Raw genomic sequence first — 19,848 nt, forward strand, 5'->3', positions numbered from 1 at the left:
GTTCACGTTGCTGATTGGACGAGCAATATTTCTTCACAGTGGAATTTTGTCGTTGGTGCTCCTGATTGGCTACATTTAGAATCAGTACGAATTTTATTCACTATGACTTTCGTGGATAAATTTTTCATTACCTAAGGAATCAACGATTTTTCACCCGTGAACAAGGTGGAATAATGGTTGAGTTTTTAAGATAGCGTCAGGTTACATTTTGAAGTGAGTCGGACGTTTCCGTTCCTGTGTAGTCTTCGTGGTTTCTTTTAAAAGCTCTCCGATACTGGAGCGTCCTACCAAAGAAACGGAGACAGCAACAAGAGCGTCATTTCAAAATACAAATTTGCGCAATTTTAACCAATTGACTCCTGAACCGAACCCCATTGACGAGTAAAATTATTGTCTGGCGTTAGATAGAGTAAAATTTATTACCGTATTTTCTCGGTTAAACGCTGGACCTAGATGTCCTAGATTAAACGCCGGCCTCGAAAAGACGCTGGGTCAAAACTGCCGATTTTGAACTAAACTCCTGAGTCTTTTAATCGGGGCCCGGCGTTTAATCGGGGTCCCGGCGTTTATTCGGGGTCGAGGTCACAAGGACCGGCTACAAGTAAATGGTAATCCCCTGAATGACACTGTTACGACATACCAAGTACAGTGTGCGATTTGGTTGACGGGCCTGCGTGACTCCTGCTGTCTACAAATGATCGTATCTCTTCAGAGTTTAGCTCTGACCAGGATATCTTTTAGGTGTTTTCCTTTGCGATGTAATAGTAGGGAAGGCTCCTTAAATATTTGCATTAAATGTGGTTTGTTTTGAACTAAGTGCTATTTCCCATAAGTACATACCTTCAAATTAGGAAGTGCTGGGTGGAATTGTGTGACAAAAGGCAGTATGCATCGTTATTTTTACTTTTCTGAATGATTTTTTTCTCTTGGTGAAATTCACGTCAAAGAGGTGTCTTTCCACCCTTTTTCTCTGGATATCCTCTGTTTTTAAGGCGTAGCTTGAAGTTTCTCATGTTCGAAGAAGCCGTAGTGCTTCCCCTTTTAATTTGTGTATCCTCTCGTAACGCCTGGTGGATGACACGAATACAACTTTGTGTATTGAAAGGTCTCTCTCTCTTTATATGGTGTTTGCACGTCAACGGATAGACTCCTTGTTAAATTTGTCGCCTTTGTATACTTTTGTGTCCAAGAATGCAATTTCTATTTCTGATATTTAAGCCGTAAATTTGATCTTGCAGCGAAAGTTATTTGCTTTTGTAATGAAGTCTTTTATTTTGTCCCTGGTTGTACTCATATCATTTACTTGCTCATACATCATTCAGATGTTGTTTATGTGCTGTTTGTTAGTGATACAAAGGTTGATGGCAACTTGGTACACGAGCCGTCTGTACAGTACCATAATACTGTAACTTCGGGTAATCCAAGGGAAAATCGTCCCGCACTGACAAACTGCCCCTAGGCCTCCGAGGATAGACTGAGGATCGGTAATACTAAATCGCCGAACCCCGATTAAAGGCCGGCCTCTAAAAAAAGCCGGGTCAAAACTGCCGATTTTAAAATAATCGCCGGGGGCGTTTAATCGAGAAAATATGGTAAGTTTCAACCTCAGGAGTCAATAGGTTTTAATCACTGCGTAAAAAATTGAGATCATTTTTATATGAGAAAAATGGGCAGGTTATCCGTCATGTAGAAATGAAACTGGTGTGACAGGCGCTCTAGTTTGGAGAAATCATGAACAAATGTATTCTTGTATTCTCACGAGCTGGCATTTTCCATAAACTATCGCATCGTTGTTTTGTTTTGTTGTGCTATCGCATGGTTGTTTCTCAAGGGAAAGCAACGAAACGAAGTAAAATGGAAAAACCCGTTTGACTCCAATGATCAAAAATTTATTTTCATCATCACTTTCATAGATTTCTACGTTGACAGGTCATGAGAATTCGAATTTGGTGTTATATCAGGATGGTACACTTGAGCTGACAATAATCTTCATTCTCAGTACTTGTTTACCTGACAGTGTATTGAAATTGAGAGGAGAATTTACATATTGATCAATCCTGGAAGTCAAAGGGCTCAATAAGCAGATTTTGGCCTATTTCCATTTGACGTCATCGTTTCTCAAGTTCCGCCACAGCTGTTATAGAAAATGGCCAAAAATTAGAAATTCATCATTTTAATCATTTGCCTTTATGTGCTTGCTTTTATTTTCTGTTATGTTATCATCGTTTCTTGCATGAAGACTGCTTTTGGGGCCAGACTGTCCGTGGTACCGGAAAGGAATCACCTTTGGTATCTGTGAATGAACGTCCCCTCATAGTTCCCGCGAGGGTCAGCAAGTTAAGTCGTCTTTTAGTAGCTAAGACAAGCAGTGTAAAACGTAACCTATCACTGACTTCAATGGACCAATCAGAAAAACGGGTTCCTGGCCCCCCACACTCGCTTTCCGCATATGGTCTGTGGCCAAGGCAGACATAAGAAAACCACACACTTTGGCTTTTTCCAGGGTGTAGTCTTTTGTGCTAAAAATCCGCACTCGAGTATACCGACCGAGATCTTAACTCAGTCTCTCGAACATGATTCATGATGGTTCGTATAATTCATGAGAAAATTTCTGAGACTATCCGACTTAAACTGTTTTCAAAATGACGGTTAAAAAATTGGCGAATTTCAGAGACATGGAATTCGACTTGACCTCCTCTGTGGAGGTAAACCTCGAAAGATTTTTGTTGTTCTCTTTAGTTCTTTATTTATACAGAAAACAAAAATTTGCGTCTTTATATCAAAACTGTTTTTCAATAAAGAAATTCTTTCAAAAAGAAAGGCCAATCCGGTGACGTTGACTTACAGACAAACCCGTGTCTTTCAACAACTCGTCAGTGGCTCAAATGGTTATACCATTTACGTTAACTTTTGTGGCTCCCTAAAGACGAGGTTCCTGGGAGAAATGGTAAAATGTGTTATGCGCTGGTATAACAATTTGCTCGCGTTAGACTTAAAATATTATCGATACAAATAAAACTAATCAAAGTGATGATTACAGAAAGAAAAAAAAAACTTGCCGACCCAGCTAATGAAATCCCTCTTTTTGTTTCTTTCAATCTCATAGTCTTTTGGTTTCAAGTGCTGTGCGTTCTCCTCCGTTGATGATAGTTTCTTAGAGTCAGTCAACGAGGAGCATTTAAAACAACTGAGAGAAAACAGGGTTCATTCGATAGAGTATCATAGAAGACCGTGTCTTTTCCCTAAAACGATGCAAAACAAGTGCGTCAAAAAACATGGAACGTTTTTCAAAGTGCCTTGCAACGCAAATTGAAGATATATTAAGGTGGTTAAGTACCCAGAACACAGACGAGCAATGAAACCAATCAGAACGCGACGCAGATAAGTGAGGCCGGCCGGCGCTAAGGAGAAGCAGCAAAACGCACGTGAGCTTCTGATTAGTCAACAAGTTGGCAAGACATTTTCGTCCACCAATCACTGAGCGTAGCCGAACTTTTATTTTACTATTTTATTTACCGTGTGACCGGTATGATCTTTATGCTCTCTTATGAAGATAGGTGCTCTATAAAGGAAGATTTAGGTCATTGTCTAAGAAAACGTCAATTTTCAGCAGAATTTGTTTTTCTTACCAAGAACCAAAGCTATCGAGCGAGAACTAAAACGAAAAATGTGACGCTAAAAGGAAACAATTTTTAAACAGAAGATCATGTGATTTCTCCGACCGACGAGCTTGGCAGGATTCTTCTTTTTGTCCCAAGAACATTGATTGCACTGACGTTTGTCGCTCTAGAATAAAACGCGTAAGGCGTACACTACTTTTCTTGCTCATAATAACAGATTGTTAAAGAAAAATGTATGATTCGAGTTCGAGTCTTGTAGCGAACCGATCCACGGAGCTTTTGTTTCCCCGCAATTAACATGCAGGGACTCGTTTGCCGAAACTCGAGTCCCGAAGCTTTTCGAGCGTATTTCGGGTACTACTAAATCACTATATCTTAAAAAGGAAGAGGACTTCGGGCATGAAACTACGGGTGATCTTTTTCCTGATCTAAGGACCATGTAACAGATTAGCTTTTCCAAGTGAGCACGTGAGGGAGATGTTCTTGAGAGGGAATTTTCAAAGCCACCATGTAAATGATTTCCATTTACCAAGGGATGCGATAAACAAAAAGAACAACTGATCCTCGCACTTATCTGCGCAATTTAAGCAACTGTCTCTTTTTGACAGAAAAGGAAAATTCAGGTGGCTCCAACGGGATCCGAACCCATGACCCACAGTGCTCTACCAACTAATTACTGAAGCCGCCTGAAAGCCGCCTGGATTTTTTTAGATTTAGATTTCTATAAGGAGACAATTTCTTAAATTGCTTAAATTGTACAGATAAGTGTGAGGAACACTTCTCTCTTTCGTCTTTAACCCGCACTTCAAATATGCATTCATTTCAGATACGATAAAGATACTTGGAGACTAAGGGGTAGATAGTGGGGTAAGCGTGTCTACTATAAGAGACAATTGCTTAAATTGTCCAGATAAATGAGAGGATCACTTCTCTCTTTCGTCTTTAACCCGCACTTCAAATATACATTCATTTCAGATACGATAAAGATACTTGGAGACTAAGGGGTAGATAGTGGGGTAAGCGTGTCTACTATAAGAGACAATTTCTTAAATTGTCCAGATAAATGAGAGGATCACTTCTCTCTTTCGTCTTTAACCCGCACTTCAAATATACATTCATTTCAGATACGATAAAGATACTTGGAGACTAAGGGGTAGATAGTGGGATAAGGTTGTCTACGATAAGAGACATGTACTCGGGTGCCCAGGGGTATATAGTGGGGGTTCTGTCTTTGACTCCCAGGAGTAATGAACATGTAAATTCTCCTCATAATCTCAATAAAATCTCTGTCAAACAGGTATTGAGAAAAAAGAGAATTATCAGCTTAAGAGATGTGATTTAACACCAAATTCTCATGAGTACTCAACAAAGAAAGCTAAAGTACTCGTTTTGGAGAATGAACGTTTCGATCTTGGGAATAAAAGGGTTAACAAAGGAAATAAGAGAAGAAAAGAAAACGTTTTCTTTTTCGTCCTTAAGAAATACTCCTTGCCCTAACAACCTGACCGTGAGGATGAACGTTTTGGTACCTTACGGAAAATGACGGTATGAGCCTTGAACTCGGGTTGAAACATGTTTCTATGGTAATCCTCAGGTAAGAGAATATCAGGACCCTCTTAAACTCGCTGCTCCCGATAAGTAAAATAAACCGATCAAACTCTCTTGTTAAATTGATTTAATTCGTCAACAAAACACTATATTTACACAAAGCAAAGTAATCGAGAAATTTCCTTGATAAGACCTTTGAAAAATTACATAAAAAGGATACCAAAAAAACATTATTTGTTTCGCCTTGAAAACGCAGGAATATATAGATATCGCTTATACACAATAAAACACCATTTAAGCGAACACCTTAATAAATTACTCTACAAGGATGTTGTCAGATTTGTTAAACCTCAATGTGAAAAGCTGCAGCAATCTTTGCAGTTTAAGAGACCTAACAACATTAACGTGCATATTGATGCATCAAGTAAAGCACTGAATAGGCCTTTTTGGATATATTAAAATTAAGCTTGAAAGAGAGGTTTAGAGGACAAAGACAAAGGAAAGTGAATGATATGTAAATATTTTTCAAATTCATTCCATAGTGTTTCGATCTTTTTTGTCCTCACCGCCTCACTATCAAGCTGAATATTTGACATTTGGAGAATGGCCTATTGAAACTAGCATGTGCCTTAAATAGTTGTTGTTATAGACCCTATTCATAAATGGCGGTCAATTTATAATTCTTTTGTCTAAGTGCAAATTAGCCTACCAAGCCTCGATACCATACAGTGAATTGAAAAGAATTCTTGCTCTAAAATGAGGCTTGGTAGGCTAATTTGCACGTGAACAAAAGAATTATAAATGTGACCGCCATTTATGAATAAGGTCTATTAGCATGTAAATAAATTTATTTTACAAGAATCAGATTACTGAACCTGAATCTGAAAAGCCGCAGCACTCTTTGTATCTAAGAGACCTGACAAAATTAATCAACGTGTTGTTGTCCCTTTAAATGCTGTAATTTGCATTATCTGATATAATTTTTTCCGTGATAATGGAGTCATGACTACTCTGAAACGTCCAATTTCACCTTTTTTACCGTTTGTTTTTTACCGTTTTGTGCTTGTATCTCTTTTAATACGAACGTGTTGCTGATACATTTACTAACATTTGCCCAAATAATTTCTATTAAAATTCATTTGTTATCCTGCTCTCACATATTCAGGAGCACTGTGCTCGAAAGAAAAGTAGAATTTCACCAAAAAAGGTATTTCAAAAAACACTTGTTCAGAAGTGATTTAGATATTATCACAGTCAGTAACTTGTAAAGAGCATTCATGTACAGACACATTTCTTAGACTACGTTTATACACTAGGGGAAAAGTTTCCATTCAAATCACTCGGGTTTATAATGCATTTACATGGTAATGTAGCATTCACATTTAAATAATATGAAAATGCTTGGAACAAAACTTTTTATTCTGAATGGATCTGAATTAGGCACAACACTGAGTTAGCCGATTTGGTCTATTTTAAAAAAGAGACAAAGAATGTGGTGCAACGAAACTGGCGCTTTTAGCATTTGACCGGCTTGAGTTTTTTGTGAAATTGAAGTACATTCAAAAAGGAAAACTGACGGAAGTATAAAAAGTCATCGGATTGCGCGCCTGCTGTCTACCATCGATGCGGACATCTTGAGTACCACATCTTCCTTTCTATTTTATGTAAAATACCTTAAAGCTGTACTATGACCAAAAAATCGATCCTTCTTTTTCTTTGGATTTCAAAACTACGTTAACTTAACACTAAGTGACCCAAGTTTGAAGCTTTGATTTCAAGATTTTAACTGACATCTTCCTTTTAAATGGTCTGCCATTACCAACTTTAAAATCTTGGGAGAGCTGGATCGAGGAGAAAATGACGTCAAAGACTCAAGTCACAGTGCGTGTGTACGCGGCTGACTTGATATGCAGCAGGGGAGTTTCGTGCTTTCAGACTTTTAAACTCGTGTTTTGCATACATAATAAACTGCATTCACGGGCTGAAACGTTTAACTAGTGAGTAAATAACGTCACCTAACCCTTAGATCCAACCCACTAATGTCCAATCGGTCAGTTTTGAACGTAAGTAATGGCGGACCGTAAAATCCAAACATTTGGCCAGTCAAGTGTTCCGCAAACACACTTTCAAAATCCGAAGACAAAAAAAGACTCGACTGTGATTTTTTATCAGAGCAACACTTTAACTGAAACATATCACAAGGGAAAAACTGGGTGTATTTCTATGTATGTAACCCTTAATTTCTCGTGACGTACTAGCAAGAAAGTGACTTTTAACCTTTCAGTGCATGCTTACCAACAAACAAGAGGTGGGAAGGTGAAGTGAGCTAGTCGTCAAATTCAACAACAACACTAAAAGACAATAGGGACCTTAAGCAACGACTACGACAACGGCTACGAGAACGCCATAAATTTGCATATTTTGTGGGCAAAAAAAAAAAAAGCTTTGCACGCCCTGCACGTGCGTTTTACATTTTGATAGATTTTTTTTGCCGTTCTCGTCTTGACTACGACGTGAAAGATCAAATTTGAGGTCATGAGGAGAACGAGAGAACATGACTATTTTCTCTCTAAATATCCACACTCCATTCATCAGTTTTATTCCTGGATTGTGTATTCACACTTTCCAAGCCGAGGAGAGACATGGAAAATTATTACAGTAAACAGAAATAGTATTTTTACACAACAACAACGTTCTCGTAGTCGCCGTCATCCTTGCTTATTGTCAGTCAAGATCCTGCTGGCGTCGATGTAAACACTGAAACATTTAGAAAGAAGATCACGCTCGTCACAGTTTCATGCGAGAGTCAAAACTAAGGTAAGGAGCACCAAACAAGTTGCCAATCAAATACAAATTAGTAAGGGAGGTGTTTACTGCGAGGGCCTGGGAAAGTGATGTAGCACCCTCATCACCAATGGAGTTGCAAATTAAATTCAAAGTAGTAAGGGAGGTGTTTACTGCGAGGGCCTGGGAAAGTGAAGTAGCACCCTCAGCACCAATGTAGTTGTCAGACAAATACAAAGTAGTAAGGGAGGTGCTTACTGCGAGGGCCTGGGAAAGTGAAATAGCACCCTCAGTACCAATGTAGTTGTCAGACAAATACAAAGTAGTAAGGGAGGTGTTTACTGCGAGGGCCTGGGAAAGTGAAGTAGCACCCTCAGCACCAATGGAGTTCCAAGACAAATTCAAAGTAGTAAGGGAGGTGTTTGCTGCGAGGCCCTGGGAAAGTGATGTAGCACCCTCAGCACCAATGGAGTTGCAAGACAAATCCAAAGTAGTAAGGGAGGTGTTTAATGCGAGGCCCTGGGAAAGTGAAGTAGCACCCTCAGCACCAATGAATGTGGTAGACAAATCCAAAGTAGTAAGGGAGGTGTTTACTGCGAGGGCCTGGGAAAGTGATGTAGCACCCTCAGCACCAATGGAGTTCCAAGACAAATTCAAAGTAGTAAGGGAGGTGATTACTGCGAGGGCCTGGGAAAGTGAAGTAGCACCCTCAGCACCAATGGGGTTCCGAGACAAATTCAAAGTAGAAAGGGAGGTGTTCACTGCGAGGGCCTGGGAAAGTGATGTAGCACCCGCATCACCAATGGAGTTGTCAGACAAATTTAAAGTAGTAAGGGAGGTGTTTACAGCGAGGGCCTGGGAAAGTGAAGTAGCACCCTCAGCACCAATGAATGTCCTAGACAAATCCAAAGTAGCAAGGGAGGTGTTTACTGCGAGGGTCTGGGAAAGTGAAGTAGCACCCTCAGCACCAATGGGGTTGAAAGACAAATCCACAGTAGTAAGGGAGGTGTTTACAGCGAGGGCCTGGGAAAGTGAAGTAGCACCCCCAGCACCAATGATTTTGCCAGACAATTTCAAAGTAGTAAGGGAGGTGTTTACTGCGAGGGCCTCAAAAAGGGCAGCAATGCTCGTACGTAGTTCGGAGTATATTAGAATTTCCGTCAAATCAAGACTTTTGCCAAAGGTATAAGCTAATTTAGCATACAGGTTTTCGGAGCAAGGTTTACATTCCTCTATGACATCTAAAGCCAACTTCAGGTACAAGTTTTCGTCATGCGGAGATCTGTGGCCTCTCACATTTACAAGTGAGGCAACACCATTTACAATCGACACTGCCGTTTCCTCGGATTGTGAGGCTATGATTCCACTCATGAACATGAAAACTTGATTTAGTTCACGAAAGTATCTTTCGTCAGTCAGAACTGACTCCTTATCAATTTCTCCATCCAGGATAGAAAACGCAAGATGTAGACCAGAAAAGAATTCTTGAAAACTCTTGTGAAAAAAGTTATAACGGAAAGAAGGCGTTCTCTTGCGACCGCCAGCCTGGATCGAGAGAAAGCCAAATTTAATAAACAGACTTTCCGTGAAATTCCCTTCGACGTCATCGAAATGCCCCTCTCCTTTAAAAAGAGATTCTTGCGCCATTTTTCCTAGGGTGATCAGTTCCCTCTTGTAAACTATTAGAAGGTCTTTACCACTACTTGGTAAGTGGTGCTTAGTTTCGTATCGTCTCAAAACGAAGCGAACAATCTCTACGTACAGCTGTGTTCTGTTGTTTGGTAGAATGCCGCCAAAATCTTCGAAAAGCACACAAAGCAGAAGTGTATTTAAAGGGTTTTTTGTTAGTTCTTTTAAATTCCTTTTAACATGATGATCTTTATCGTCATCATCATCATCGTCATAATCATCGCCATCGCCATCATCATCATCATTGTCATCATCATCATCGTCGTCATCATCGCCATCGCCATCATCATCATCATTGTCATCGTCATCATCGTCATCATCGTCATCATCATCATCATCGTCATCATCATCATCATCATCATCATCGTCATCATCACCTTCATCATCATTATCATCATACGGATGCCACAGTACATTTATTAGCTTCTCTCCCATTTGTTCTGCGTCTCGAAAATACTTCCTTATAAAACACTTCGCATCACTGCTCGTGAATCCCACAATCTCCAACAGTGTGTCCGAGTAAGGTCTTACTTTACTTCCTGCTTCGTGACGAGAAGTAAGAACAATGTGACAACCAGGGAGCAGCTTTCTTTGAACAAGACTAAAGTACACAGCCAATTTTTGAGGGTCTGACTCATCTAAACCATCGAGCACTAACAGGACTTTAGTAGGGTTTTCTCGCAAGAAACGGAAAAACGTGTCTTTTAACTCTGGGTCAATTTCTTCCGGCAGAATTTTATCGACAATAGCTTCCCGGATGCTAGATTTAATTTCACGACATCTGAGGAGCAGGAGCACCTCTACTCTTGGGAAAGACTCGTCCCATTCGCAGTCTTGTTTAGTTGCCCAATCATATGCCAGCTTTTGACAGTAGGTCGTCTTTCCCATGCCGGGTTCACCCTCAATCAGGACAATCCGTGGATGTTGGCAATCTTCGTGTGATGTAAAAATACTTGTCATGTTGGTGATTTCTTTCGTCAGCGTTCCGCGTGTCTTTTCTTTTGCGACTATCTTAAGTCTGGTGAAAATGTTCTCTAGTTGGAAGCTGAACCCTTCACACCAAGGAACTGGGCAAACCACCCCTTCACACTTTTGGTAAATTTGTCTTATGGATTCTATGATATCACTTTGACATGGAGAACTAGCTGCAAAACAAACAAACACCAAGAAAATAGGGTCAATTTAGAAGTTGGTTGACTCAGAGTTACCAGCTTTTCCTTTTTTCAGGAGTGAGAGACGATTTCCAATTTCAAAGCGAAAATCCATCCCCTCCTTCTGGTAGACTATTCTTGGCTTACCGATTTCCTGGCTAATCCGTCTTCACATTAAGATTCATTATTCACACGAATAAGGTGTGCGAGTCAAGTTTCGTGAAGAAATTGCGAGAATGTACTGACGTAAACATATTTGCTGAAAAGCTGGCGGGTCAGAAAATGACTATCACATGCTAAATTTGATCCTGTGAGTTAATTTAGAGGTGTCAGTGGTATGCAAGCCCTCTTGGCTGATTTTCCTACGTATCGCCGCTTTACAAGTCATTTCTGGTACACACACAAGCAGAGTTTCTAAATGAACCTGTTGTCCTATCCACGTTTGTTTTCATACAAAAAATTCCGACAAAATGTTTTCTGCCGGCGTGCATAAGTGTTAGGGTTGCGTATCACAGTGCTTAGAGGTAAGAACTAAAACGAGCACGAGTTAACATAAAACCAACACAATATTATAAGAATAATAATATATTCAAACTGAAATGCAGTGACAATTATAATGAAGTAATAAATCCACTTTAAAACCACGTTGGGCAGAGCAAAAAAGCTGATATGTAAAAATTGCTCATTTTTGCGCAACACAATTTACTGCAATATTTTGAACATATTGTACGATTTTTTTTCGCCGCGTCGATTTCCAACATTGCCAAATTGCCTCTATCGCACTTATTTTTAAGGATGCATATACCTTTCGTTCGATGAGAAGCCAGGGAAGACGATGGAGGGCTTTCGCCTGTAAATAGGACCTGACGTTGTTCATCTGTCAAAATCATATAACAAACCATACATGACTTAAGGTTGGCATTCGCATAAACGGCGCACACAATACGAGCTCATTTGAATCGTAATCTCATCAGTTCTGATGATTAGTTTCCTACTAATTCAAATATAGAGCGTTAACCCTACTAATTCAAAGAGATCTTTCAGCGCAACCAGAACCCAGATGAATGCTGCCCAGTCCGAGTATGTTATTTTCTATGAATTATTTTGCAATGCTGCTCACACAAAATGTTCTCCAAGTGAAAACAAGTGGGGTGTATAGTGCCTGAAAGTTACGAGACGTGATAGCCTTGCTAGCATTGTACCGACTCAGTTTACCTGTTTCTAGTGCTTTGAGGTTCAAAGCAAAGGTGGGATCAACAATGATTTATTAGGCGAGAAAAGAGTGATTTTACTCAGTCCATGGAACAGATCATAATGCTAATTTTTTAATGCAAGTGCGGTTCATTTGTATAACCTTCCCAACTACTTTTGTCTATGATTGTCTGAAAATTCTGGGTGTGGTCTTAAATTGGAAATACGACTTTTTAGTTAGCGTTTACAGTTCCTTTGAAAAACAAACACAGTAAGTGCTTGCTTTAACATTTAAATGTTTTTTGCCAGAATTTTAGGCTTTATCTGTTTAAAAAGAAGGCAAGTTTAAACTTCCATACATGTGTTAGGATATCTTGTTGCAAGTACTTCAATAATATTAAATTGTACAGCAAATAACATGTTGAAAATTCCTTCGTGAATTAACGAAAAGGGGAGGAGTCGAAATGATAGTTAATTAGATACTTTATTTCAATTTCAGCTCTCTTTATGGAGTAATGTTGTAATTTACCTAAAATAAAGCTAAAATGTCCATGAAAAGTCCTATTACTATTTCCTTTGAAGCCCCGGTTTACACTCCAGTTTCAATATTTTATCTACAGCTTTGCTTTAAATGCACTATTTTGGGAGTGATGTCGGGAGTAATGTGAGTGCTCTCGCATCTCGTACCACTTTTTGCTAAATCGATTGAAATATATCAGTTATTGGCATTCTTTCAACGTCTTCCAAAAAATAAAGCTTTCTTTTAACGAATATAAAACATCAAACAACAAAATACTTTTTTATGGCATTCTTAATGAACAGTTTCCTAACAGAATGGATTTTGGAGTAACGTTATGAAGCGTCACGCAAGTCTGAAATCCAAATCATAAAACGATAATTTTAACTTAATTTCAGTAATGTGAGATTTATTTATGCATTGGAGAGTACATTATAAGAATATTTCCAGAATAAGAAATGGTAGCCACATGTTACATACTGCGAGAGTTATAAGCGTTCAAAGCAGATTTTCCTATTCTCATACGATCATAGACAAAACCGTTGGGAACGTCAGCACTTTTGATGTCTTCATTGCTTCTCTCCCCTCCCCCCCCTCCCCCCATTCAATGTTGTGCAAAACGGAATGGTTTTAGTGGGAAATGGTTGTGTTACCCTCTAACATTGAATAGGGGGGGGGGGGGGAGCTATATAAGAGAAGGTGAAACTATTTCTTTTGCGCTTTAACAGAAGCGGGTTAAGTACAGCTCTGGTGCGGTTCATTTACATAACCTTCCCAACTACTTTTGCCTATGATTGTAGGTTTCCTTGTTTGGCTGCATAGGCAGTATCTACAACAAAAATTGCCAGAAAACCTTAATTCAAAGAGCTGTTCAGTCAGTTAAATTATGAATCAGATTAAAACGTGCTTCGGTTTACATGACTTTACCTGCATGTTCCTTAGACTCTTTCTCTTCTTCTCGTGCTTTCTTTTGTGAAAGGCCATGATCAGTCAAAGAGATATCTGTAAATATTTGAAAGTAAAAATTTGAGACGCTATCAATCTTGGACAAAACTTTCTGAAAAAATTCTGGCGTGAAAATCCTTGCACATGCACTCTCAATTTGTACCCACTCTACCGCATACCAATGTTGATAATGAGGTGAAAAATACCGTGCAAGCCTTTGACCGTTTCTTAACCAACATTGGATTAGGGGAAGGGGGGCAAGTATGGAGAAGTTGATCTTTTATCACACAGACAAATGAGGGAATGACCATTTTCCCGACGAGTTTTATCCAAGACTGTGGGTGGGAGGCAGAATTCAGTTTTTGCCTTAAAAACGGAAGGTCACAGGAAAGATTCAGATGCTCACTAGAAATAATCCAAAGAGACATGCTAAAGTCGATAATTACATTTTTGATATTGGAAAGGTTTTCATAATTGAAATTCAGGGAATGGTCATGGTGGCCCACAAATCTATCAGTGGTTATCATCCGTGTCTTCAAGTGTACAGAGCGCATGGGCATATGACATCACAAAGGCCAAATATAGAAAGCGCTGTCACGTTGATGTCTAGAAACTAATCCCCCTGGAATTGAAACTCTCCTTTTTTAGGCAAACACCACGTAGCATCCTTTCTTCAGTGAAAGAAACTAAGGCACCTTGTCACGTGAGTAAATAGGCTATGTTCGAAAACTGTCCTTCCAACAGCCGATTTGCACAATGTACTTGTTAAAGTCCTAATGATTTTACCTTTTCGGGCGTTACCGCATTTTCTCTTTAATTTGCCTTGAGCTTCTGATGGCATCTGAGGTTCGCAGGAAGCATCTGTCGAAATAAACGAAAGCGAACAATACGTGAGTCGCTCAGAGTTAAGAGAAAAAAAACATTACGCGTTCAATTCGAGCTGACTATGTAGCAATGAAGTTGCTTGTTTAGAATAGATTTCCATTGCTGAATCATTAGGCCTTCAAAAATTCTGCGCTTGCCGTGGATTGCGGAGTGCAGAGTGTAAGCCAGCCTGTCACGTAGGTGACGGGCAGGTTCAGAGTCATTACATGCGTTGGAATGTTCTTGAATTCGCACTTCCACATTTCTCATGATCTCGCCGATGTAACTGTCACCGCAAGAACACTCTCCTTTATAGACCACATGTGATCAATGAGTGTTTTTTTCTTTCAAATTGAAACGTTGTGCCAAAGGATGATGAAAATGTGATTGAAACCCGCGAACTTGTTCAATTTGGAAATGAAGATTTTACTAAGTCTTTCGTTTCTGCTACAGTAAGGGATCTTGATAATTTTGTTGCGCTCTTCGCAAGACTTATTGTTTGTAGACGTGGCCATTGAAACTGAACACTGTGTTTTTAGTGACACTGCAAACAAATTCACGGATGCGGTATGGGAAACCCTTTATCTCCAGTCCTCGCAAATATCTTCATGGCAAAACTGGAATTCGACGTTGTCCGACCTTTAACCCAACGTTTTACGACCGGTATGTTTAAGATTGTTTCTCCAAAAAGAAAAAAAGACAACCCTGATGATCTACTTGAGCGCCTCAACAGTTCCCATCCTAACATCGTTTCTACTGTCGAAGAAGATCCTGACCATTTCCTCGACACTCTTTCACTTATGTTAACAAGTACGTTCAACTGCAAAGTCTACAAGAAACAAGGAAAACTACCAACGCATTGAAAATCAGAAATCCCTACCAAATGGAAAAGGAATTGTATTACTGGCGCCCTCCACAGAGCGAAACGCGTTTCTTCTGATTTTGACAACGATGTCAAAACAATTGAAACAACTTTTAAGGGTTTTATTTGTCATACAGTAAACAGTTTTCTGAAAGATCCACCAGAAGATGATATTCGGATTCCTAGCTTCCTTTTCGAAGAGCGCGACAAAATTTTTATCAAGATCCCTTACTGTAGCAGAAACGAAAGTCTTAGTAAAACCTTCATTTCCAGAGAACGCATGTTTTATGAGTCAAATGAGTCAATGAGTCAATGAGTCATGAGTCAATAGACTCACAGTCAATATAGCAATAATTTGTTGATTAAGCCTAAGCCGTCGTTTCAGTGATTAGGCCTAAGCACTCTCTGAAATTTTAGCTTTCATTTTATGGTTTAATTAACTGCACTAACTCGTTGACTTATTGACTCATAAATACTTGACACTCTCATTTCCAAATTGAACAAATTCACGGGTTTCAATCACATTTTCATCATCCTTTGGAAAACTAAAAAAATCAAAAGCCTTTTCAATTTGAAAGACAAAAACACTCATCGATCACATGTGGTCTATAAAGGAGACTATTCTTTCGCTAACAGTTACATCCGGGGGAGACCATGAAAAATGTGGAGGTACGAATTCAAGAACATTCCAACGCATGTAATGACTCTGAACCTGCCCGTGTACTCTTCACGGTGCAATCCTTTCACAAACGCAAAATTTTTGAAGCCCTAGTGATTCAACAATGGAAACCAGCTCTAAACAAACAAATTCATTGCTATATAGCAAAACTCTTGCCATTGCATGGGAATTACCTGATAGACATAAATACACAATCATGTGGACGGTCAAACTACCCTGAAGATGGCTTAACCCCGAAAACGTTCGGTTTTTACTTCTTAAAGAATTTTTAGCCTTGTAAATACTAGTCATTTTTACTGAGCAAATATTATCATTATCATTATCATTATTATTATTAACATAGAAAAAAAAAAACTTTATTTATTTCACTTACTTACATTAAAGAAATCGAAATGATTGATAATAAAAAATTCGAAATTCTATAAAATTACGAATTCCATGATGCAGAATTACCTGCAGAATTATTTACTTATTTAACATACAACTGCATTAAACAGCCAGATTTTTCATGATGAAGTTTACCTTGGTTACAGTGCGGCCATTCTTGGAAAACAACAGGGTCATTGAGCATCTTTGCCACAACAGAGGCTGCCATGGTACTTGCAAAGGGCATCCACTCACTTCTTGACAGTTCGGTTTGATTAACAAAACGTGCCACACCTTTTACTACCACCCACTCAGTCTTTTCATCATAGGCTGCAGCGAAAACACCTGAAGTTAAGGATGATAGGAAGTTAACAACAGAGCTTCATGTTTTTAGGGAAAGGTCTTCAAGCAACACTCTGTTGCTTCAATCTTTGAACCTGCAGCTTTAATTTCACCAAAGGAAATATGGCTTTGATTTTTTAAAAGATAGTTGTAACAATTAATGTGCACTTCACAACCATTCTATTCTCCTCACTTGTTACAACAACCAAGTTTTTTGGATTCAAATGTTCCTCAGACAAAGTGATAATTTCCTCCATATTCTATCAACATAGTATTACATGTATGTACTCATTACTAGTACACAGTAAAATGAAACCTTCAACCTTAGAGATAATGCATTTCAATGGCAGCTGTCTTATTAATTCACTAAAATAATCTTGGCTACCAATCAGATTCTTACAAGCCCCTTCCACACGGAAAAAGTTCAGAAAAGACAATAATTGCTTAGCTTAATATTTCCTTGGAAAGCTACCAATCAGTTTCATTGATCAAAACTGATAGAGATAACACAATTTAATAATTTTAGGATTTTTCTTGGATTTGTCTAAATACAAATTAAAGTGCCCCTGTGATCAAAACAACACTTCCTTTTTTTCTTCAGATTTTGAAAGTGTGTTTGCTTAACACCTGACTAGCAAAATTTTGAGCTTTGATTTTTATCCAAAGGTCGTTTATTTTAAGTGTAAGTTTCGGATTTCGCAATCCGCCATTACTCACGTTCAAAACTGACCAAATGGACCTCAGAGGGTTGGATCTAGGAAAAAGAGATGTCAAAGGCTCACTAGCTTAAAATTTCAGCCCTAAACTCCCGTGCTGCATATCAATTCTGCAGCATACACACGCATTGCATACTTAAACTAGTGAGCCAAGTCATTTTCTCCTTGATCCAGCTCTCTCAAGAACATAAAGTTAGTATAATGGCGGACCCTCAAATAGGAAAATTCCATTTAAAATAAACGGGTGTCTTTTTTTAAATCAAGGCTTAAACTTGGGTCACTTAGTGTTTAGTTAACATAGTTTAGAAATCCAAAGAAAAATAAGAATTTTTTTTTTTGGTCACAGGGGCTCTTTAAGGGATGGTTAAAACTATTACCTTCCCCTTCTGTCTCAACAGCAATTGCTTCTGGATATTGTAAATGAAGATCAGCACATCCTCACCTCGCTGCCTGTGTTCAGGGGCACCCAACGAATCTGTTCCTCACTTTATCTGTTCCCCAGAGGAATCTTGCTGGCTGGCAAAAATACAGGTGTTTCGATGAGCTGGCTGGGAAATTTTGTTATTGATAGAGGTTTTGCCTGGGAATTACTGACTTTTTCAAGCATTTCAACCCGAGCTGGGTGTAGAAACTCTGAAGACTGAGGACGACTAAAAAAAAAAAAAAAAAAGAACCCCTTCCCTCTCCTAGAGAGTAGTCACAAACATACGACGGCTGGTCAGAGTGATTGCGCTTGTGGAAAAAATCTGTTTTGTCCCGGTCTTGTCGCTTTTGTGCAGTCGTTTTGGATCGAGGGATTTGAAAGCGCGCGGAATTCCTGGCTGGGAAAAAAATTTGATCAGCTGGCTGGGAAACCAAACAATTTTATCTAGCTGGCTGGGAAATTTCTTGTGTGTCTTGCTGGGAAAAAGGAACAGATAATGTTTTCCCAGCAACACTGAAAAACACCTGAAAATGCCTTAATAACATTTATTTTCATTAACTGGGGTATAATAATACATTTTCCAACAAATTGGTCGTTGGGTGCCCCTGTGTGTTTGGCTCAAAATATCACCATCACAGTGTACTTCAACTTCCAATTCATCTGGATTTTCCAAAGGAGCAACCCACCCACAGGGTGCATCTCTAACAAGATCACTCATATGTCTACTTATAGGAGATTTGAATCCAGCTGCTGTTGTCAACTTGGCAGATACAACTACATCTCCTAATTTGACTTTATCAGAGCTTAAACCGCTGCAAGTTCCCACTGAAAACACTGCCTTAGGGCTTAAGACCCTGACAGCATTCTTTACAGCTGTTAATGATCCCCCTGGGACTGCAGCACCTTTAGAACATTTCATTAATGCAACTTTAAGCTTCTCTTGGTCACCATTATTACCAGTGTATCCAAAATAGATCGGACCAACTTCTTTCTTGTAAATTTTGAAGGGTCGATCCAGAAATGAGAAACAACTCAAGAATTCACAATCCTCCACTGTTAGTAACAAAATATCAATCGGCAGATCAGCATTTTCCCAGGGTTTGGTGGCACCTGGAAGATCACTCAATTTTGGTGGCTTGTCCCTGAGTTTTGGGGGCATGTCATAACAGTCTTCTGGGACAGGCAAACAAAGTTTCCTTTTCTTTCCACCTGAGATTTAAAAACGAAGCAAAATAATTTACCATCTATTAACTTCCATATTTGCTATAAACAAATTGGGAGTAAAATAAGTGACAACACATTCCTGCTTAGCATTAAGATCTACTATTCAAGTACATGGTTATTGCATTTCACAGCTTTCACTTAAACATTTAGCAAAGGTCCTGTTGCATACTGGAGTAGTTGTGCAACAAAATTAATATGTTTTGCTTTGTATATGTCATTTTGTATGTGCATGCTCTTACGTTACAAGAGAAGCAGGAAACCCTGACTGCTGGCTGAGAGTTTTGTCCTTTGCAGAAATCAAGTGCTATGATTCAAATTAATTTAACCTGGGTTTTGGGTTCTCAAATAGCCCATTTTATTGCCAACAAGGGAGCCGAGTGAAGACGCGACTCTGGATAGGTGACAGCCTTATAGAGCGGAGGTGCGAGATTGTTGTGTATGCAGAAAAAACTTAGAGTTCTCCAGAGAAAATGTAATGTAAGGTAAGGGAACAAAGGCCGCTTATCATGTGCCTTCAAGAACCAATGAAAGCGCGTGTTTTGAGGTGCGATGTCATTAGACAAACTTCCATGACGCGCGACTATTCGGAAATGAATGAAAACACTTTTTCCCCCATTTCCCTGACCATTGTATTGTGTACACTTGCTTTGAGTGTTCCTTAATATGTATTTTCGAACCAGCGTGTTCCAATTTCGGCCCTCGGCCTGCGAGTAGGCCACTTTGGTTTTCGTTTTGTAACCACCGAGTTGTGAACAATTTAATTTAATTTTCAAAAGAAATATATTGTCTGCAAAGTACACAATTCAACGATCAATTTGTGTTTTAATTCATGGCTGTATCTTGCAAAATAAAAATTCTGCAAGTGAAACATCTTTCATGTGCGAGAGAGTTTGATTCCCCACTAATACATGTTTCACACTGAAAAG

General features: G+C 39.1%; 1 protein-coding gene across 1 annotated transcript in view; it reads right to left on the reverse strand.

Moving 5' to 3' along the window:
* Positions 1–5,278: 5,278 nt before the first annotated feature.
* Positions 5,279–19,848, reverse strand: part of LOC137997688 (nucleotide-binding oligomerization domain-containing protein 2-like) — a 73,096-nt gene continuing 58,526 nt past the window's right edge. The window contains exons 9-13 of the mRNA XM_068843866.1: positions 16,373–16,561; positions 14,232–14,306; positions 13,428–13,502; positions 11,598–11,669; positions 5,279–10,786 (exon numbers count right to left, since the gene is read on the reverse strand). Coding sequence (XP_068699967.1) covers positions 7,956–10,786; positions 11,598–11,669; positions 13,428–13,502; positions 14,232–14,306; positions 16,373–16,561 — 3,242 coding nt within the window. The 3' untranslated portion in view covers positions 5,279–7,955. The remainder of the gene's footprint in view (positions 10,787–11,597; positions 11,670–13,427; positions 13,503–14,231; positions 14,307–16,372; positions 16,562–19,848) is intronic.

The sequence above is a fragment of the Montipora foliosa genome, chromosome 3 (assembly GCF_036669935.1).
Source record: "Montipora foliosa isolate CH-2021 chromosome 3, ASM3666993v2, whole genome shotgun sequence".
Classification (NCBI taxonomy): Eukaryota; Metazoa; Cnidaria; class Anthozoa; order Scleractinia; family Acroporidae; genus Montipora; species Montipora foliosa.